Source organism: Polypterus senegalus, chromosome 2 (assembly GCF_016835505.1).
Source record: "Polypterus senegalus isolate Bchr_013 chromosome 2, ASM1683550v1, whole genome shotgun sequence".
NCBI lineage: Eukaryota > Metazoa > Chordata > Cladistia > Polypteriformes > Polypteridae > Polypterus > Polypterus senegalus.
The window spans coordinates 69,183,876-69,206,833 of NC_053155.1; the positions used below are offsets into that span (position 1 = coordinate 69,183,876).

General features: G+C 35.7%; 1 protein-coding gene across 2 annotated transcripts in view; it reads right to left on the bottom strand.

Annotated features, from left to right (window-relative positions):
- Window positions 1–22,958, bottom strand: part of slc9a2 (solute carrier family 9 member 2) — a 97,394-nt gene that overhangs the window by 29,432 nt on the left and 45,004 nt on the right. The window contains exon 1 of one of the 2 annotated variants that reach the window (XM_039743898.1): window positions 12,064–12,551. The exons of the other annotated variant lie outside the window; for it this stretch is intronic. Coding sequence (XP_039599832.1) covers window positions 12,064–12,337 — 274 coding nt within the window. The 5' untranslated portion in view covers window positions 12,338–12,551. Of the gene's footprint in view, window positions 1–12,063; window positions 12,552–22,958 lie in introns of those variants that run through there. 2 annotated transcript variants of the gene reach the window in all.

Below are 22,958 nucleotides of genomic sequence, written 5' to 3' on the forward strand. Positions count from 1 at the left end.
ATCTTTTACATATTATATTACAGTTCTAGAGACATGGGTTCTACTCTTAACACAATCGCTGTCTGGGTGGAGTTTGCATGTTGCTCCAGTGTCTTTGTGGCTTTTCCCCAGATAGTTCTGAGAATCACATGTTGTTTAGGTTGATTGGCAACTATAAATTAGCCTTGTTTGGAAGTGAAATCCCATCTGACATTGATTCCTGTTCTGCATAAAGTGCTTATACTCTCCATGGTCCATAAACAGAATAAGTAGATGCAGAAAATTATAAATACATTATATGCCAATCAGTCTTAGCATTGTCATAGTTTAAGTAGCTACTGCAATATGACCAAGGTTTGATTATTTGTTGTGCTATAACATGCCATGAACATTAGTTCTGTCACATGATATAATTAATAATTGCAGTAAAGTATTGGGTTTTAAAGGTGTGGTACATGAAAAATGTCTGTGTGTTGTAGTTTATTTTAAAAATCAGATGGCAATTTTCTCAGTGCCACCTCTGCATCTTTCCTGGCTCTCCCAGGGAAACCCCTATCCTGTGCAATGCTATGAAAGAATTCAGCAAAACCAGTTTAATGGTTTTAGATTACTCATGTCAAGTGTGCATAGTGCCTTACTGTGAATACCCATCATTTACCAACACTCACAAAAGCTTAAGGAGTCCTTACTTCATTTTGTAGTGAATACTGCTGTAATTCCTGTATTACTGCATCATTTTGTAAGAGTAGATGATATGAAACATATTTACAAAACAGCCAACCTACTATTAGCAACAGCTGTCCATAGATCCTATTGACTTATTTTTAAAATGACAGCTTATATCCCCTCTTAATTCTGAGCTCTGGACCCTTTCAAACTGAAATCCTTAAGGCTTAATTGCCACCCTCAAGACATGTACTTCTGGACAACTATGCCTATATGGTAGCTTCTAACAAAGTTTTATACACTGCAAATACAGACCAATGGATAGATGGCTTCTCTAACTCAATGTGACCTACTGAATTCCCCAACCGGTGGTCAGCAATGCTGAAAATAAACTCAATTTTAATACTTTTCCAGATGTTGCTCTTAGTTTCCTCCAACTCTGTTAAAATTAACATCTTCAAACATACTGAGTTGCTGAGATAATGTCAATTGTGCATGCCTAATGCTACTTATTGCTGATTTAACACTTACCGGTATTAACAGTTGTGCAAATACCTGAGACATTTAGTGCCATTTTTTGTTTTATTGAAATCACCCTCATCATTCAGTGTAGCGTAATTAAAGCAACATTTTGTAAATCTAAGCCATGATGCCCATGAAAGTCATATTTATTCAATCTTCTTTTAGTGACAGAATCATGAACTGTAACATTTACCCCTGTAGATTCTTTGTGATTTCTCAGAGAATCATACATTCTGATATTTGGGTGAATTTACTGGGACATTTATTTCTGTGAAGATTAATGATGAATGTTTCTCCTGTGTGAATAATCTCTCTTAATGTGGAAAAATGATTTTCTAATTATTTGGAAATGGATTTGTAACCCTTACTCGATGCAGATGTCGTTTAGTCTTTACCAAAAACATAAGTGCTTCAAACCAGACTGGCAAAGCTTCTGGCTTTCTATCAAAGCTGTAGCACTTTAATCAGTCATTTAGTAATCAAGTGCACTTGGCTTTAATTAGTTTTAATTCACATACAAGCAGTAAGTGTATATTTTCACACATGTCTTCTGTTTTTAGCTTATTTTTGTCTTGAATAAACAGTGAGTTGTGTTTAGTTAGCCTCACAAACCAAGATGTATGCCATTTCAGCTAAGGGTAAGGACTAGGCAGTTGTTAGTTATGCCCTATTATATGCACAACCACAGAACTGAAAGAGTGTGCATTTACTTTTTTCTTATCATTGTACTTTTTGAAAATGTACATGCCGTTTTTGCAGATTATGAAACCTGTTAAAAGTATGTAATTAAGTTACTTCTACCAATCACAAATGTTATGGCTAAGAGTTAATACAGATGCTAATAAAATTAGCCACAATGATAAAGAGCCTTTGAAGCTACACTTACATATATTTTTGATTTACAGTAAAATGTCAATTGACCAGCATCATTGGGACTTGAGCAATTAGAAATTCCAACTTTACCATAGTTGCTTCGCTAGACATAGTATAGGGCCAAAGTGTACAACTTAAATCCCAGGACCCACTTGTGCCTGTGGGTTTTCCTCCTAATCAATTTCTTTTTTTCTCAGTTTTTTGTGTTTTTTCTGTGTCAACCCAGAATAATAAACTGGTTTATATCATTACTAGATGAAAAAAATAATTTCTGTGTGCTAGACTGGGATGAAATGGTTATTTTTATCTTTCTATTAAATACATTGCTTTAAGTTACATAGGTCATTATTTCCCAATTAGTACACAACTGGATAACACTGAAGTACCTGCTGCCCTTTATTGTCATTTGTACCTGTCACTGCTGCACACATCATTAATTGTCACTATTTAGATAGAATTAACACTGCAAACCCACCATAAAAGGTGAATAAAAAGAAAAATAGAATTAAGCATTTAAAGCTATGGCAAGTAAGGTCATCTAATTAAAACTAAGATCAATTAACGGTAAAAATGTCTCACTGATTGTTTGGAACAAAACCCTGCAGCCACAATGATGCCCCAGGACTGAATTTGAAAACCCCTGCCCTAAAGCATGAATCAGCTGGTAGAAAATATAAGAAAGTTACTCTTGCCAGTCTTAAATAAAACCTTTTCTGTGCATATCATAAGTGTGAAATTAAAAGATTTCCCATGTAATTACACAGACTGTGAATTTCAATGTCAATTATATCTGTTTTGAACCAAGTAATATTTTGTTTTTCAATTACATGCTTATTCATTTAAGTTTAGTGCATATAGAAGCTCAGTAACATAAAAGAGCAGCATCGACAAAAGAAATTTGTTTTGCTAGAATTTTTTAGTGAATCCCTTTCTTTCGTTTTTTTTATTTTATTTTATTAATCTTATTAATTTTATTGCAATCATTCCATACAAATCAATCAATTTTTACAAAAAGTAAAATTAAGAACAAGTCAACCCCCACCCCTGAGAGAGAGCAAGGCAAACAGCGTAAAATTTAAGGCATGTAAACATACCTATATTAATAAGTTTGATAAGCCAATAGAGATGAATGGAGAAGACAAAGAAATACAGAAATAATTGCTTCCTCTGTGCTTTAAGAGCTTATTTTAAAATATCAGATCAGATCCTGCCATGTTTTGACAAAAGTCTGTACAGATCCTCTAACTGAGTATTTGATTTTTTCCAATTTCAAATAGTATAAAACATCGGTTTCCCACTGACTTAAAAGAGGAGAGTTTGGGTTCTTCCAGTTTAGCAGAATAAGTCTGCGTGCCAAAAGTGTAGTGAATGCAATCACAGTTTGTTTGTCTTTCTCCACTTTAAACCCATCTGGAAGAACCCAAACACAGCTGTTAATGGGTTAGGAGGGATTGTGAGACCAAGGCTGTCTGAAAGGTAATTAAAGATTTTGGTCCAGAATGATGTTAATTTGGTGCAGTCCCAGAACATGTGACCCAGTGAGGCTGGGACTTGATTGCAGCGTTCGCAGGTTGGCTCTTGCCCTGGAAACATTTTAGAGAGTTATATATAATTTTATATATAATTTTAATTTTGTTATATAATTTTAAGTTATATAATTGTATGCTTTGTGCATATGGAGCTCGAGTGAATTCTCTGCATTGCTACTTTCCACTCCTTTTCTGATATATTAATTGAGAGATCTTTTTCCCAGTGTCCTCTTGGATCTTTGAAAGAGAGGGACTGTAAAATGATTTTATATATTGCAGAGATAGTGTCTGTGTCCTTGAGATTTAGCAATATTTTTTCCAGCATGGATGAGGGTGCAAGATGAGGAAAATCTGGAAGGTTCTGTTTAACAAAGTTCCTGATTTGAAGATAGTGAAAGAAATGTGTAGCTGGAATGTTAAATTTGGAATGTAATTGTCCATATGATGCAAAGACTTTGTCTATATAAAGATCTCTAAACAAGTTAATCCTAAATTTTTTTCCAGATATTAAAAACTGCATATGTTTGTGAAGGTTGAAAGAGGTGGTTCTCTTGCAGAGGTGCCACAGATAAAAACTTCTCCGTCTTAAAATGCTTTCTACATTGGTTCCATATTCTAAGTGAGTGAAGCACAATTGGATTATTAGTATATTGTCGATAACCTGCATTTATTGGGGCACAGAGCAGGGAATATAAAGAAGTACTGCAGGATTTTACTTTTATTGCGGACCAAGCCTGTGTATGTTCTTCTATTTGTGTCCAGGTTTTTATAGCTTGTATATTTGCTGCCCAGTAATAAAACTGGAAGTTAGGTAGAGCCATGCCGCCGTCTGCCTTTTGTCTTTGTAGGGTCACTCTTTGGATACGTGGATGTTTTGAATTCTGAATAAATGAGGTTATTGTTGAATCTAATAGCTTAAAAATGATTTATTGATGTATATTGGGATGTTTTGAAATAAAAAAGGAGCTTAGGAAGAATATTCATCTTAACAGTGTTAATTCTTCCTGCTAAAGTGAGATGAAGGGTTGACCATCTATGCAAGTCTTGCTTAATTTTGTACATGCAGACAGCAAAATTTTGTTGATAAAGAGCTTTATGTTTACTTGTGATGTTTACCCTAGGTATTTAAACTGTTCTGCAATGATAAAAGGTAGGTGTCTAATCTAATATTATATGCTTGAGAATTCACTGGAAAGAGTACACTTTTATTCAGATTAATTCTGAGACCAGAGATCTTTGAAATTCTGTGAGTGCTGTTAAGACTGCAGGCACAGAATTTTGTGGGTCTGATATATACAGTACCATATCATCTGCATATAGTGAAATTTTCTGTTCCAGTCCTTCTCTGATAATCCCCTTTATCTGATCAGTATTTCGACAATGTATTGCCAGTGGTTCAATGGTGATTGCAAACAGTAGCAGTGACAAGGGGCATCCTTGTCTAGTACCACGTTCTAGTTTAAAGTAGTCTGAACAAATGTTGTTGATACAAACTGAAGCTTCTGGATTGGTATACAGTAGTTTGATCCATGCACAAATGTTCGGGCCAAACCCAAATTTCTCCAATGTAGTAAAAAGGTATTTCCATTCAATCATGTCAAATGCTTTTTCTGCATCCAATGATAATAATATTTCTGGGGTGTTTGATTTAGTTGGTGAGTATATTACATTAAACAGGCGTTGAAGATTTGAAGATAAGTGTCGGCCCTTGATAAATCCAGTTTGATCTTGTGATATTACTGAGGGAGCACTTTCTCCATCCTTCTAGCTATGCTTTTTGAGAGTATTTTAACATCATTATTCAAAAGTGAAATTGGTCTGTATGATGCACATTGTAATAAGTCCTTATTTTGTTTTGGAAAAATGGTGATTAGTGCTTGGCGAAAAGTTTGAGGAAGAGTTTGATTGTCTCTGGCTTCTGTAAATGTTGCTAATAGGAGGGGAGCTAGCTGAGCGGAGAATTTCTTATAAAATTCTGCAGGGTAGCCATCAGGGCCTGCTGCTTTCCCGCCTTGAAGTGACTTTATAGCATCTAGTAATTCTGATAACGCCAGAGGTTTATCGAGTTCCTCCGCACTAAAAGTGTCTATTTGTGGTATCTGTAATGTATCCAGAAATGCATTAGATTGTGTATTATCTTCTTTAAACTCAGTAGTATATAAGGATTTATAGTAGTTTTCTCTCCATGTTCATAGTAATGATGTCTGGATTTCTAAATCAATCTTAGTGTATTAAGATAATGCATCCCGATAATAAACCCGGGGAATAGTGTTAGAAAGTGGTCCAGAATAAGCATAATAAGTCTTAATGCAATAATAGCAATAACAATAAACCAAGGATATGATGAACAGTCTCGTTTAGGGTAGAGAAAAAATAATTAGATAAAAAAAAGGAATTAAGCACAAACATCTATAGCTGTAATTAAAACATAAACAGTTAGTGTCCGAGTAATAATGAGTAATAATGAGAATATATAATGATAAAAACCTGTATTTTAACAAATAGATCAGACAGTAGGTTATTAATCCTTGCCATATCATTAACGGCCATGACTCACTTTTATGTATTAGAATAGTCCCGGGATCAGCTTTCTTAATTCCTTTTCTGCTTCTTCCTTGCTAGCGAAGACATAGAATTGACCCTGCAATTTCACTTTCAGTTTGGCAGAATACAAGAGGCTGTATTTGATATTGGCTTGCCGTAACCGCTGTTTAATGCTGTAGAAGGCTGCCCGTTTAGTAGCTGTTGCTGGAGAGAAATCAGGGAAGATATGAATGTGGTTATTTTCATATATAATCTCTTGCTTGTGTCTGAGGAGTGCAATCACCTCTATCTTAAATAATAATCTCTCAAAGCGAATAATAAAAGATCTAGGTCTAACGGTATTTGATCTGCGTACGCGATAAGCTGCTGCTATCTCAGAATCTGCTTTAAAGTCCTCTCCAAATATTTTAGATAATAGTTTGGCTGCAAATTTCTCTGGGTTTGGACTTTCTCGATTCTCAGGCCGACCTTCAATTCTGATATTATTCCTTCTGCTTCCATCTTCCAATGCAGCCAGTCTGTCTCCGAGTTTTTTGCATTCGGAGCTGACACTTGTTGCTTTTTCTTCAGCACTGGCAGCTAGATTTTCAGCTGTTTCAATCCGAGTCGTGAATGTCTCCTTGACATCCTCCAGTTGATCAGCAAGCGTGCTCAGTTTAACCGAGGTTTCCTGAATGTGCTCTTCAATTTTACCCATCATATCTTTAAAGACTTTATTATCCTGCTGCCGCATCTGTCGCAGCTTCTGTTGCAGCTCCTGGCCCAGCTTCTCATTTGCCTTCTCGCTTTTCTTTATATCTTTCTTTATCTCTTGCATGAGCTCAGCGATCATCAGCTTCCTAATCTGTTACCATATAAATATTAAAATATTGTGATTTTTGTTAATTATAGCCATGCTTATCTTCAAACAGTTGGTTCATTCATTATCAACTGAATGCATTTTAAATACTAAAATGAAAACGTAATTTAAAAAAAAACTGCAAACATAACTCTCACCAGCTTGTTTCCATCAAAATTTCATTTAATCAATAAAAATGATTTACCTAATGACATCATTTCCTGAAAAAATAAGCTGTTGCATAAGTTTTACTTTGAAGGTTGTTCAGTGTGTTTCCATTTTGAATTCATGTATAATACTGATAATGATATAACTACTGATAATGGTGATCAAATCTAAATGGACAGAATATGCAAGCAGATGATCAATATGGGCTGATTTCTAATAGTTCAAATGTCTCAGCTAACTGCTCCAATTAATAACATCCAAATATAATGGTGCTGAAATTACACATGTACACATACTTTACAAGAAACTGCCCTTTTAATGCCCCGCAAGTCATATATATGAGAAATTCATAACGTTCTGGGAGGTTATAGTTGAGAGCAATTTCAATAAATGCCTCTGACTACAACATTTTAGAACATCAAGATCAACATTTAAAATGCTATACAGTTGCATAAGACAGCACAAATGCCATGTTGCAATAAAGTTGGTATGCCCTTGAATTAATAAAGTCTGACTGTGGACATAGAGAACATGCAAAGAGAGTGCCCAGATGAGGAAAGTTGCAGTGTTAAGCATTGTGTCGCTAGACCATAATTATTGATTGCTGCAATAATTCTTAAAAAACAAACCATCATTTTTATAGTGGATGTATGTGAGTGCACGTGCTGGTCTATTGTGTTTATTTAGCTCAGTAGTGGAGTATAGTTTTGAATAGAAATTTCAGTAACCTTTTTCTCTGAAAATAGAAAATTAAAGTACACTTTTAGTAGATTACTAATCATCGAAGCTGTTTACATTTCAAATTTATCTGCCTAATGCCATATTGCTAAAATGCCTGGAATGAATAAAACTGAAGACTAGAAGCTACTTCTTTTAGCCAGGGACATTCTTGTATGACCACACTATTTAAAGCTCACAATTATTAACAAAAGAGTTTGTCATTTGAGAAGCTGTTATTTTGTTTTGAATACTGTCCTCCCTATGGTTACTTCTTTTAACTCCTATCCAAAACAGAGTTATAGCGGAGCAGTCTCACCAACAATACAATATTTATTTTGCACCATTATTATGCTGTATTACATAAAACTTAAAAAGAACAGAACCTAGTTAAATACTTCATACATTATAACAGCAATACATCCATTGTTTAAATAACTGGAATTACTGGAATAACTAGCAAATTGCTGTTGATGTTGAAACAGAATATGTGACAAACATTTTTGTGTAAATATATATATATGTATATATACAGTAATTCTAAGTGATTGACAGAAACATCATTTTTCATATTTATACCTGTAAAATTGAAAAATCTCAAAGTAATGAGCTTAACAGTTAAAACATCATAGCTTGCACAGTGTGACTGGCTCACATGTTTTCCTGATAATGGAAGCTGTATTGTTTTACATAATATACAGTATTTAGGTGTGTATGTTAGTTTCAGAGATGTTTTACATATTTGAAAGGAAAATGACCTGTGCAAGCAACTGTTACAGTATAACTGCAAACAAAGTCATGGCAAAACCTGCCTTGTGCCTGATAATCATAATATGAGTAAGAGAACAGAGCAAATAACCTGGACAAAGTCCACAGAAGATATAGTAGTTCAGCTGGGGATGGAGCACCATTGTATATATGGCATGCTAAACTAGCTAGAAAATGACATTATTAGAAGTTTAAATAATTTGAGCTGGTGGTAATTCATCACTTGGGTTCAGAGGCAGTAAAATAATCAACACATAGCATAAAATGTAAATGTGCTATGTGATGAGTGGACTTGTGGATTGCAAGCAGGAAGAGTTTGAAGTAAAAAAAAAGAAGAAATAAAAAAGTGAACAACACAGAATTAGTAATCTACTCAGGGTTACAGATCCTTTGGAGGATAACCTCGGTGAGCAGGTATCAGCAATATAATAATGACCAGCTGTGGCAGAATGAAAACAATAACGAACTATAAAATTAAATAACAGGTTAAAATTAGCTTCTAATTAAGCAATTGAGTTGGAACTTTGGACATTTGCAGCCTATCAGGACCACACTTGAGGATCCCATCGGTAGAGTTTGCACCTTCTCTGCAAAATGTTCTCTGAATTTCTTCCAGCATTTCAAAAATATGACTTAATGGGTTACTATAAATTGACCCAATGTGAGTCAATTGGGCCAGTAAGGAACTGTTACTTCAGAGCTGATGCCTGGTTTGCTACTGATGCTATGGAGACAGTCTCCAATTCTGTAACTGGAGTAAACAGAATTAGAAAATGTATGAATGGATGGCTATGTGTGTGAGTATACATTTTAGTGGGTTCATAGGAGGAGGTATGCTTATCAGAGTAAACCTAACCTCCTGTTATCTCTGGTCATCTAGTCTGACATACCCAGCAATTCAGTCTAACCAGTCATAGGGGCAGGCTTGTGTTTGTTTGTAAGCTGACCCAGAAGTATGATGCATGCAGTACAATAACCTGGACCTGACATACAGAACAGAGATACATTGGTCTGATGTTGCATGTTTCATGTACCATTACAGAGTGGAAAAAAGGGCAGAGATTGTGGCTGAACTCAGCATACTTGCAGAACTTTGCCTGGGCAACGTCTCCATCAGGCAGCACATTATTGGCTGTCAAAAATATCAAGTTTTGTGATACTTTGAAAATGTAAAACTGTTTTGAAAACTTATTATGCAGTTGCCTGATTTGACATCCCCTGCGATTTCCAGCTGTATGTAATCTAACATACATAAGTGACAACTTCTGTAACCTCAGTCATCAAGTTTGATAACCCCTCTGACTGGCAGTCTTGTAATGTGACATTGGCTTAACCGGCTGCTTGACAGGAGGAAGGATAGCCCACACAGTACCTCAAATACAAAATGCCATCCTACTCACTTCACAGTTAGAAAAAAAGGTTGTTGACACAACAAAACTTATATTATATGTGAAATGCAAAGAGGAAAGTGTTTTTGACCTCTACAGTACAGAATGCAACTCTTTCTAATCATTATCAGTTCTTTGGCAGTTTCTTCTTTCTTTAATTGGCATTGCTGTTTGAAACTATTCCCTTATGCAAATATACTAAACCTGGGAAATATTTTCACCTGAACTGCATAGACATTATGGCTTTCTGTTTGAAATTTAGTTTGTACTTGGAGTAATACCAGTCTCTCCATCTATAAATTGTGAATAAAATAAAATAATCTTAAACAGTATGCTTTATTTGAAACTTTATTTTCAGAGATAACAAGTTCAAAACAAGAAAACAATTTGTGCCTAAATTGACTAATTTGGTCAGTTACAGTACATTTCTTGAGTTTTGAATCCAGTTTCTAAGAATGTAAGAGCAAGCAAGACTCGTATCATTTACATTTCAAGAAACTAGCCTGACTACATTATTAATATTCTACTTAAATGCATTTAGTCACTTGCCATTGTTTATAGTGCATCTGCCAGCATGCTTCTCAAGTCACCTGCAATTAACTCTCAGGTCAGGTCAAAACTATAAATACCTTTCAGAGTGTACCTCTGCATTAATCACCATTATAAGTCCAATGGTGTTCCCAACTCTTTGTGTTTGGTCTTAAAGAAGTTTGATATAAAGTTGACTTGATCCTTACATTGTTTATCTATTTATCAATAGAATTTGAAACAATAATCATATAATTTTTCATGACCCAATTTTTGCATACAAATAAAGAAAATATATTTTAAACCATCCTTAATTTATTAAGAATAAAATTATTCATAGCATTTACATGATCACCATGAAATGATCAGTCAGACATTTTCCAAACCGCTATATCCTAACTACAGGGTCACGGGGGTCTGCTGGAGCCAATCCCAGCCAGCACAGGGCACAAGGCAGGAACAAATCTTGGGCAGGGTACCAGCCCACTGCAGGACACACACACATACACACAAACACACACCAAGCACACACTAGGGACAATTTAGGATCACCAATGCACCTAACCTGCATGTGTTTGGACTGTGGGAGGAAACTGGAGCTCCCGGAGGAAACCCACGCAGACATGGGGAGAACATACAAACTCCACGCAGGGAGGACCCGGGAAGCGAACCCAGGTCTCCTTACTGATAACTGACTGACAGACCATGAAATGATGTTTTATGTGATTAGCCCCTGACTCAATTTACAATTTATGTTCCTTTAAAGTTCCTGGTTCCTTTTTTCATATGTTCTAGACCTTCACTCTTGCCACCTCTCTTTCATTCACATTAGATGTTACTATCTGCTTTTCATCAATTAATGAGAAGATGAGTTCCGTGAACTGTACAGCTTATAAGAGTTTTACCAGGTGGTTCCTACCCCGTGCATAATACCAATGGAATAGGCTTTTGCTCCTCATGGGTTTGAAAAATTAATGAATGAATGAACAAATACATTTTGAAAAATACCTGAGGTTAGTAAATGTATAGATGGATGAGCATTCGTTCATAAAGTGGAAAGAAAATAATACAAATAAGATTAAACAAATATGTCAATGTGTGTGCTTTGTGAGTGTGTGAGTGCAGTCTCAAAGAGCCTAGTGCTCCATCCATGCATTGTGCCTGATGCTGAAAGGACAAACTTCAGCATCTTCCACAGTGGGCTTAGAAAATGAATGAAATGAAAATACACATTTTTTTTAAATGAAAAAGTTTTATATATCCTTTATATATAACTTGAAGGATATAATTTCAGATTGACTGATCCTTACTAGAAAATGGCTTATCTACTTAAAAGAATATATGATACACATTTATAGCATACACTGTCCAGCCTTCAACTGAGCTATCAAAAACAAGATATTGCCTGGTATCCCTTGTATGTAAAAGTGACATTCTTAATATCTATTAAGTTAGTGTACTGTAGATTTTTAAATTCTAAATGCTGTTTTTATGTTCAGTAAATATGCATTTAATTAGCTGACTATATAAATAATACACTTACCGATTTTCGCTAATGAGGCTAATAATACCCACATTGTTATTTCAAGTGGTATTTGTATCCGAGAGTAATTAATTTTGAAGATTGGCACATGGTGTTTCTCATGCGGAGGGAGTGTGCTCAGCTGTCCTTTCGGAGTTGTGTCTTGTGGCTGTGCTGTGCTTATGACAGAATTGGAAGGATTTCCATGAGATCCATGAAGTGTAGACAGAAAGACAATCAAAAATACAAGGATGCCCAGGGTTATCCTGCATAAAGCAAGAGATTTGATGGCCATATCAAAAGCTCTTAGAATGAAAAATCTCAGGTAATGCGACACACATCCAAATAATATGCCAAGAAAGAAACAAAATAATAAATGAATAAGTTATTCTCCAAGATTGGTTCTTCCTTGTGAATTTGATGAAGTTAAAATCCTTTAAGCTGTTCAGCTTAATCTCGGCACATGCTGGATCAGACACTGACTGCTCCGTTTTACTAAAGAACCTCTCATTTCCTTAAGGAACCTCTGTGTGGAAGTTCTCTTTGTACCTGTAGCTATTTACAGTCACTGGGGGGGGAGGAGTCAGCACACCTTTATCATCACCAGAAAGAAGACCAAAGCAGTTAAACCAGAAGAGGACTGAAGCCAACCAGTCTGAGGCACTTAGTGCAATTACCTGCTCTGATTTCATTTTGTAACTTTTACAATAATGATAATTAAAAAGCAACTATTTTCTACCTATTAGTAAGCAAGCTTTCGGAGTTAAACAAGGAGACAATCTGGATGAATTCAGCCTCCTCTGCTGTTGCTTCATTTATTGTTTTGTCAATTTTATGTATATTTGCTAATGTTATGTATTTGTGACAAGTGGTTTGTTTACCTGTCTTTGTGCCTATAGTGGATAGCATTTAGTCATACATGGTATTTGTTGAGAACATGAAAGAAATTTGTTTTTGAACTTCTTGTTAGTCTAAGCCGGTTTTTGCTGGTAAACATTTTTCTCTTAGAAGCAGAACAAGGTCAGGACTAGTAGGGCTTGTTTCACTGGCAAAAGGTTTGTAAGGACAAAATGCTCACTGGCAAATGAAGCTGGATTGATAAGCTCAGTAGGTGCAATGGGTGCACCATAAGAAAATTCTTTTGGGAGAAGCCTTGAAGGACTGAAAGGTCATCACTAGAGCTTCCCGTAAGCCAACATGAAACAGAAACAGCATATAGGATTGTGTCACTCAGAACATAGAGGAGAAAGCCAGAAAGATGGCATAATGAGAATTTGCATTCTATAATTATTCCTTCCAATATATTTTCAGTTATGCCGTGTTTATATTGAGCTTCTTTGGTATTTTTATTCAAGGAGAGTTTTCTCAAGGAAATATTCACAATAGCCACACAATCAAAAGCCACATATCAAGCAGATTTGCCTAAAATAGGTTAGGTTTAGTAAGGAAGACTTTAGGGAAATTTGTAAATTGTAAAGTGATGATTATAAAAAATAAAACTAAAAACCAGTCACTCCAACTGAAGTGATAATACTGTAGCTGTGTCTTGTCCAGGATCTCAAAATAGATCTGCTACTGAGTTGGTAAGGCAGGATCAGCATGAGTCAAATGCATACAAAATAAATTTCTCTGTCCAATAAAGTTTGTTTTAAAGGGGTTTAGTGAAAATTCAAAACAAAGCAGTTCACACAAAAATAGAGAAAAAGGTTGTTACACACCCAGAATGAAAGGCAAAAAGAAAACAAAATGTATATTCTGTAAACTTTAGCTTTTTATTATTAAACTTCAGTTGCTTTCTGTACTTAAAGGTTGTGTTATTTCTCTATGTCAAACTTATCTATATTTTCAGTACGTTCTATACATTTTGTCAAAACGATACATTATGGGATACAGTGCATTCAATAGGGCAGGGGTCACACCCAGGAAGGTCAAGAAAGTGACACACATCTGGATCCAACCTATGAGATCCCCAGAAAGAAGAAATGAGACTACCTCTTCCAGTCACATGATCAGTGCCAGCTGCATAAAAGAACGCACTAGAACATGGCTTCTCAGTTCTGATTTGGTCATTGACAGGCTGGCACTGGACGTGTGATTGGTCTTTTATGGTACCAGGCTCATAAAGAATAAAAGACCTTTGGACTTTTTCCATTTATGGGTAAAGCAAGGCTAACATTGTTGGTTTACAATTTTTTCCCTAATTTTTCTCCTTTTTCCTCTGTAAGCATGTCATGTCATGCTGATAAAGAAATGTTTGAATAACATCCTCGAGGTGGTGTAATTCACCAAAAGAAACAATAAAAACAGACGATGGGATATTTGTATTGGTAATTGCGTTTATTATTATTTATGCATACTTACACTACTCATATTTTAGCATGATATTTAATGAATTGATAGGCTAAGACTTTTTAAACCTACACAATTTTTTTTTCAGGCTGTATTTGGGTACAATAACTAAAAGACAGATTTTGGCTAAGCATTGGAAAGCTTTTACATCAAACAGGTAAAGAAATACCATGAAATCAAAATGTACAAAACAAAGCTCAAGTCGATGTGACGCTAGTTTCTTTAATACTATGACAAAAAATCAAAGCACAGGTTGTGTGGCAAATGATTGTTACTTGGAAACCAGAAGCATAGAGCAGCAACAGTTGGACAATTTCCTTTTCATTTTTTGGTGGGGGCTATATAAATAGAAAAGCACAATGTGCAGCTATTTTAAACTTAAGTTTGTCTCCTCATTCTCACAGGTTTTCACTCATCATTAGGTTTCTTTTAAGTATCTGCTCTAGAAAATGACAACTTTTTACAGCTCTGACTATGAGAGATTCATCGTTCAAGTACTTAAGTATGATCATAAGGTACCCAACCAACTATTGCAATGCTTCAAGTAAATATCAGTATTTTTCCCTATCTTGGATGTACCTATGATTTCCTTTTGGTTTGTTTTTAGGGATGCAAGTAAGTATAGCAGGTTTATGGGAGTCCAAAAAGGAAAGAGTTGTTACTGGGGTCATTTAAATGCTGATTGCAGATGAAAAAGGTATTATCACAGAAAACACAGGGATATCCTTAACAAACCAAATGCTTTGAATTCAACTGGCTAAAAATGAAAATGGAACTAAGGATAGCTAAAGGTGTTGTCAAATAATTTCCAAAATATGAATCAAACAAAAATTCTTATACAAAAAGAACCAAGATAAATGGTACAAGACAATAGGGTACAAAAAATCACAAGAAAACACAACAACACCCCAAAAACAAAAGGAGAAACACAGCTCAATCAGTGAGTAATTCACTGGAGCCTACTGTATGTAAGCATTACAACAATGAGCAAAAATTAGTTTTGGGTGATGACTGAATAAGTACTGTTAACAGTAAATAGAGTGTGTGGCAAAGAGCAGAGATGGACACAGGGCACAATATAAAAGTATGAACACTGTGATATGTTGCAGAATGACTGCCTCATCAAAGGGACAGCAATATATTCAGGGTTCCTTGCAGTCTGCATTCATTTTCATCTTTTTTGAGAAGATAACTAATATGTCCCCTATATACAGCATAGCACCCTAAACTAACCATGAACTTTTACCAGCTGATATAAGCTCCAATGTGCATTTATCCACATAATAAAATGTTGTATTTAAATAATAAAGTGGCTTAAAAATATGTATCCAGGACTGCTTTCAGAGCAATAAGAACTACCACACCCACATAGGCAAACTTGGTTCCTGAAAGTCAATGTATTTTCCCAGTTTACTGCATATTTACAAATGATTCATTATGAGACTCTAGCAATGTCATTTTCTGGACCATGCTCATTTTTCATACCATTGGTATATTTTTCTTGACATATGCTTTGGCTTTTCATAATAAAGGTTGGCCTATTAAAATAATTAACAAAAAGAAAAGAACTCCCCCCCAACATATTTCTGCCGACTTCTTTTTCACTATAAACCTTTTAGCTGTATGTACATAACCTTTGGTGCTGCTTGCAGTTTATCAGTAGGGCTAGCCAGTTTCAGTGAAACACAATACTTAATGACTGCTGATATGAATGACATGTAGTCAAACCAGATTTCCACCAAGTAAGAAAAATGGCCACTGCCGTTTACTACTTTTCAAACCCTCTTATAGCTCTGAAATAGTTATATCAGTAGTCTGTAGTCCTGTTTCAGGACTTCCAATGTTTCCAACTAGAAGCCAGTCTCTGCTGTTAGTTGATTTAATCATTTCATTATGTGGCTTGTTACACCTACTTACAGTATGTGTCATCTCAGTATTGACTTTTAAGCCTAATGGATCAAGTTTATTTCTAATATGCTCATTATATCTATTTTTGCCAGTCACTAAGATGTCTGTTTTCTCCTTATTTAGTTTGAGAAAATTACTACTCATCCACTCAGAAACAGAAGTAAGACATTGGGTCAGTGAACCAAGAGAGCCGGGATCATCAGGCACTATTGATAAATACAGCTGTGTGTCGTCATCATAGCTGTGGTAGCTCACATTATGCCTTGAGATAATCTGACCTAATGGAAGCATGTAGATCGAAAAGAGCAGTGGACCCAGGATAGATCCTTTTGGGACACCATATAGAATTTCATGTGTCTTCAAAGTATAATTACAACTAACAAAGAATTTTCTACCTGTTAAGCAAGACTCAAACCAATTTAAGATATTACCAAAGAGGCCCACCCACTGACTAAGGTTATTTATGAGAATATTGTGATCAATAGTATCAAATGCGGCACTCAAATTAGCAGGGTGAGAACCAATAAATGGCTTCTGTCTGCATTTACCTGCAAGTCATTTACTACTTTAACGAATGCAGTTTCTGTACTGTGATTTTTTCTAAAACCGGACTGAAACTTGTCAAGAATAGAATGGTTATTCAAGTGATCATTAAGCTGTGTAATGACTGCCTTTTCTAGGATTTTACTTAATAAAGGCAGGTTAGAAATAGTTCTAAAATTTTCAAAAACAGAGGAGTCGAGATTATTTTTCTTGACCAGGGATTTAACAACAGTAGCCTTAAGACAGTCTGGGAAGACCCCTATATCTAATGATGAATTTACTATGTCAAGGACACTATCAATTAGCACACCAGATACTTCTTTGAAAAAACATGTTGTTATTGAGTCAAAAACGCAGGTGGAGGGTCTCAGTTGAGAAATTATTCTACAAAGTATATAGATCGGGTAAATTTATCCTGGTGAAAGAATTTAATTCGCTTAAAATAACATAAACGCCAGTGGTAGAGGAGAACTTGTTAATGTTTGCATAAAAAATGTTTCAATGGAATGGAACATTTCAAAAGAAATGGGAGAAGAAAGGGTGGGCTGAAAGATTATAATACATCTTTATTTTCTCACAGATGCAAAATATACACACTTAGGAACTTTTAAATTGAGAGCAGCCCTGAATATAAAAATATGCTACTGGAAAATTTAAATTTTAGATGCAATGGAAAGTCTTTTTGTAATCAAATTTGTGTTAAACATGTTCACTAGAGATACACAAGAAACATAAGTACTTTTGTATCTTAGTACTGCAAGTAACAGAAAAGAAGGAATATCACTTTCTGACCAATCCATCCAGCCTTGAGAAGTAGGAAATATTAATTAAATGCATCAATAATAGAAAAGGAGAGCAGTCTGTCAACTAGCAAAGAGACGATGACTGAAGAACAATGAAAAGGGCAAGGGTAACCCCCTCCCAGTTCTTGATGAAATTAAATGCATTAAGCCATCTCTGAATTGCGAAGCAAAAAATGTTTTTGATCCATAATGTAGAACGTTCCAAGAGGGCTAGGTTAAGGAAGGATGTCTTCCAGTGAGCCAGAGAATCAATTGATCATTAGTGGAAGGCCAGCAATAAGTCTGCAGCAATAGTAGATACACTGACTACCCTCTGCCGTGGTACCGAGAGGAAAAGAGTGGAGAAATCCAAAAGAAGGTTAACTTGAAGTGACAGGGGTTCAAGCTCAGAAAGATCTGAGGAGGTAGATTTTCCCACATAACACCAGAGTGAAGCAACTATGGGACACTGACAGAACATGGGCAAGAAAGTGCAAGGGGCTTTTAAGGAAGTGAGATGACAAAGCAGGTGTGGAGAAGCAGTGGGCAGTCCTAATATCAAACAGAACATAGAGTAATTCCATACCATTCTTGCCCTTACATTCAAGCAGAAAGGTGTAAAAACAAAGTAAAGCCTGAAACTGTTTTCTTTGTTTACCTAACCCAGTATAGAAGTGAATGCTGACTTACACAAACTACCTTCAACAAAGCATAAGATGCACACTATAGTGCTGAAAATAAGCAACAAAATATGGCACAAAAGGTCCAAAAGAGTAAAAAAAGAAAGTCAAAAAGTAGGCAAAGGAAATTTCTAAAGGCAACAAATATATACTCCTTCTTAAGATCAGTAGCCTTGCAATCTTTTATAGAAAAATATTTTTTGAGATATTACATGTGACATGCACAGAATGCACAGCTGTGCAAACACTATGAGCGTTTGTGCTTGTGCTCTGGAAGAACATGACAATCACACTAAATTCATGACACAAAGTTATCTTGTCTAAAAGACAACAAGGAGTTATTCAGTGATAAAATATTAAATTATTAAAATTAAAAATAAGAGCAATTCAAAATGAATAAAAACAGACTTCTACAGATAATAATTAACAATGCAGCTCTTGCTCCATAAAAATAATTCTATTAAGGAAAAGTAAAGTAAATTTATTTGCTAGATTTTTTTGCAAAAGGTCATCTTTATGTAATTGATTTTTCTGGTATTTATTTGTATTTGTAAAATCAGACTTATTATTTTGCTATGACTTTCTATTTTAAGTGTATTAAAGGTCAAAGTTTAAGAGCATGCAGATGAAAGGTTAGGTGTAAAGTGCAGAACATTGCATATTTTGCCAGTGGCTTCCAGGCTTTTTGATGTTTTGGTTGTTTTCTTTTATATATTGTCAGAGACGGCTGGGGAGGCGACCCACCCGGGACTCCCAGGAGGACCGGTGGAGGGCTTGTGCCTTCCGAAGACCATGTGGGGACGACCTCCCTGGTTGCTGTGGGGACCACGGGTAAAGAACTTGGAGGCTCAACCCTGTAGGGGCCCGTGGTCGCCGTCAGGGGGCGCCCCACTGCCTTTGGAGCCCTGGACCTCAGTACTTCCGCCACACCTGGAAGTGCTGGGGGGAAGAGGAATGGAGATACCCGGAGTGCTTCCGGGTGCACAGCCAGCACTTCTGCCACACAGGGGAGGAGTGTCGGGAAGCACCTGGGGCTCATCTGGGTGTGGATATAAGGAGCCGCCTCCCTCCATTCGATGGCTGGAGTCGGGTGGAAGAGAACAGAGCTCGGAGGAGAGGAGTGGAGGCGGACCAGAGAAGAGAAAGGCATTGTGAAAGGCCTGGACTTGAGGGGTGATTGGTGCTGCGGCACTGGGATTGTACACACTTATTATTGTACATAATAGTGAAAATAAACGTGTGTGTGGTGAAACACCATGTCTTCCTGTCTGTGTCCGGGCTGTACCCCACAATATATACAATAACAATGTGCACCATCACAGAGCAAAAATAATATAATCAAACTGGAAACGATATGAGTGCAGTTCAGCCTTTGTGTAAATGTCATAATGATATAGTGTAATGTAAAGATTTAGAGTTCTAGAGCTTTGACTTGTAAATATAATTTCTATTTTGATACTACTGTGATAATTAAAGATTTATAAGTGATGTGTACAGAATATAGTAAAACTCTTACTTATAAATGTTAAACTCCAGTGAGTTTAAATACCGTAGTTGATCATATTATATAGTGTCTTTCATATCTGTTTCTGACATAATCATTTTCACATCTCTCTATTTATCATAGTACCTTTCACATAAGTCTAAATATTGTATGGTGCCTTTCATACTTAAAGGAAACTTAATTTTATTTCTTGTACATTTATTACTTTTATCGTACAATGAATTTTATTGTTTTTTAAATTATTTTCATAGGTATTATTTGCTTTGTAATGTAATGTGAAAATAGAAAAGACTGAGCAACTGAAAGAGGAAGCTTCTTTATAAGAACTAGAGAGCAAATAAACAAAACCAAAGTTGTGTTTCGACAGCAACAAAAACAACAGTTTGTTGTTTTTTTTTTTGCATATTCACGAGGAGTAAGATGTTTAGAATCAGTGTAAACTTTTTATTTTTTTACAACTTTTTAAGATGTCAGTGAAGTGTTTTAGACTAATATGTATCTGGCAATCTAGTAAAATGAGCTGAAATATAGTCTAGGTAACATATTTGGATAGACTGATGACTGTGTGTTGGTAACTACATGTTAACACACTGGCTGCAAGCAATGCAGTACATAGAAACAAAGAATTTAAACACCACTTTACTAGCTTATCAAAATTACATCTGTAACAATCACAGGATTGTTAAACAAAGCAGAGATGGTAAAACACCAAATATCTGGCTCTTTTTTTGAGGAACTTCCGGGTCTGTGGGGAGACTGCTGATTTCCTTCCTTGGATTTCTTATGGACGTAATGTATACTGCAGTAACAGGCTGGCGTTCCTGTTCTTTTGGTCAAAATGGGACCCCTTTTTATATATTAATAAAGGTGCGAGTTGTTTTTTTAAAATAGTGAAGTAAAAAAATAAAAACACAGAACTTAGGTATGAGTAGTGACTTTCAACTAGGTTTGCTCTAAATGTGAATCACTGAGACTATTACAGAGTGATTTAGCAAGTGCAGAGGGAAATGTTCTGTTTAGATTGAATAGACTAAAATGTGACAAATCACCAGGGGCCTCGTGTACATATAAACAGTGTGTATGCACAAAAATGTTGCATATGCCATTTCCATGCTCACATCAAGAAGGTATAAAATCTAAACCTGGCATAAAGCCACGCACATTTTCACGGCAGTCTCAGACCCTGCATTTGTACATTTCTGCTTGGTTTTGCAAATGGGCGGCACCCAGAGTCAAAGCAGTGCTACTGTTTCTGTGTGCATTTCTATAGCATTTGCAGGCTATATCAAATACACTGCAGTTAATTGCATATCATTTACAAATTTAATTCAGTTGATTGTAATCATTCTGTAATAATATAATGGTGCACGGAATGAACAAACTATTCCAATTACCAAGGCTGCTTTAGCATTGTTAGAAGACAGTGCAAATGGAAAACTTAGAAGAGAGTGCATATTTACAGATCATACTGACTTCTTGTCCCATGAAGATGACTGGTTTCTAAGTCGATTTAGACTATTCTCTTGGCGCTGTATGCTGTTAGAATACTAGGATGTATACTTGATATCATTTTTATGATGAAATACATTAAAGTATGTATATTACATTTTACAGACAAATTGTTAATTTCATTTAAATAATGTATATTGTTAATAATTAAACATGGGGGCAAGGTGGCACAATGGAAGTGCTGCTGTGTTGCAGTGCAATTGAGTTTGTATGTTTTCCTGGTGGGTTTCTTTCTCGTGCTTTGGTTTCCTTCCAAAGACATGCAGCTTAGGTGAGTTGGTGATGCTAAATTGATACTACTAGTGTATGTGTGTGCTCATATTCAACCTTACAATGAGATGATACCCCATTTTGGGATTGTTCCAGCTTGCCAGGACTCTGGATGGATGGATGGATGGATGGAATAATTAAACATATATGATGAAGATTTTTCAATGTTCCTTAAAAGTTTTGAAAAGTTGGTGTTCTAAGCTTACAGCTGCTTTTACATTTATTACAGATGCTTACTGTGAGGTGATTGGTTACATCGAGAAAGAAAACAAAAGGACAGGGATTGGGGGTTGGTATGTTTGAAAGAGACGGTACTGTTGCAATAAATTATTCCATCCAAGGTCGTGCCCGTCCCAGCAAGCACTGTGTGTAAGGCAGGAACAATCTCTGGATGGGCCACCAGCTCATCGCTACTCCTGCGCCACTATGTCCCTACATGTTTGATCATACTTTAACGCATTTCATCATGAAAATTATATCAAGTATACATCTTAGTATTCTAAAATGTTCAGAGAGATGTAATATCATGAAGATGATGTATTCTGTGTGGCAGTCACTGCTTACACTCTCTTGTTAGTGTAAGAGAAAGCCCATTTAAGAAGCACGTAGCAATTAACAATTGAGTTGGAAAGACTTAGAATACAAAGAATTTAATGTGCTACTTTAGTTATGATGGAGTTTGAGAAACTCTAGTAAGAAACTCTAGTTTTAAGAGTTTCTGTTTTTACCTGCATTTTTATCACTCTTTAATTTAATATTGTTTTTTTTTATCAGTATGCTGAGGATAGAGTATGTGAATTTCCCCTTGGGATTAATAAAGTATCTATCTATCTATCTATCTATCTATCTATCTATCTATCTATCTAAATTAAATATCGATTTTAAGATGAAGATAACGATGTTGTACTTTAATGACATGATTAGATATTTTGAGATTATTAAAGTCGACATTTCGACTTTAATCTCTACATAGACCTTTTTTTCAGATGGTGGGCTGCAACTTTTCATGTCAACTTTGATATATGACCACTTCTTTTTTATTTCAAACACTATGCATCTTTCTGAAAGTGCCTCCACCACACTGTTTCACTCCATCAATTTCCTTTTGTTACTTATACCACTACTTAAGCTACCCAGCAGTGCAGTTTTCCTTGCCTAGACTTCACTGGGCAGGACCTCCATTTTGCATTCACTGAAATTCTTCTTTTTTACACCTGCTTTTGCCATTATCTTTTAACAAAACATTGAACGGAAGAGGCTATTTATATTGATTTGCATATTCAAATAGGCATAATTCTGGGAGGAGTTGGGGTAAGGCTGTGGGCTCGTGCAAGTGCATTAAAATTCATGTTGATTGGGATTTATTTACTG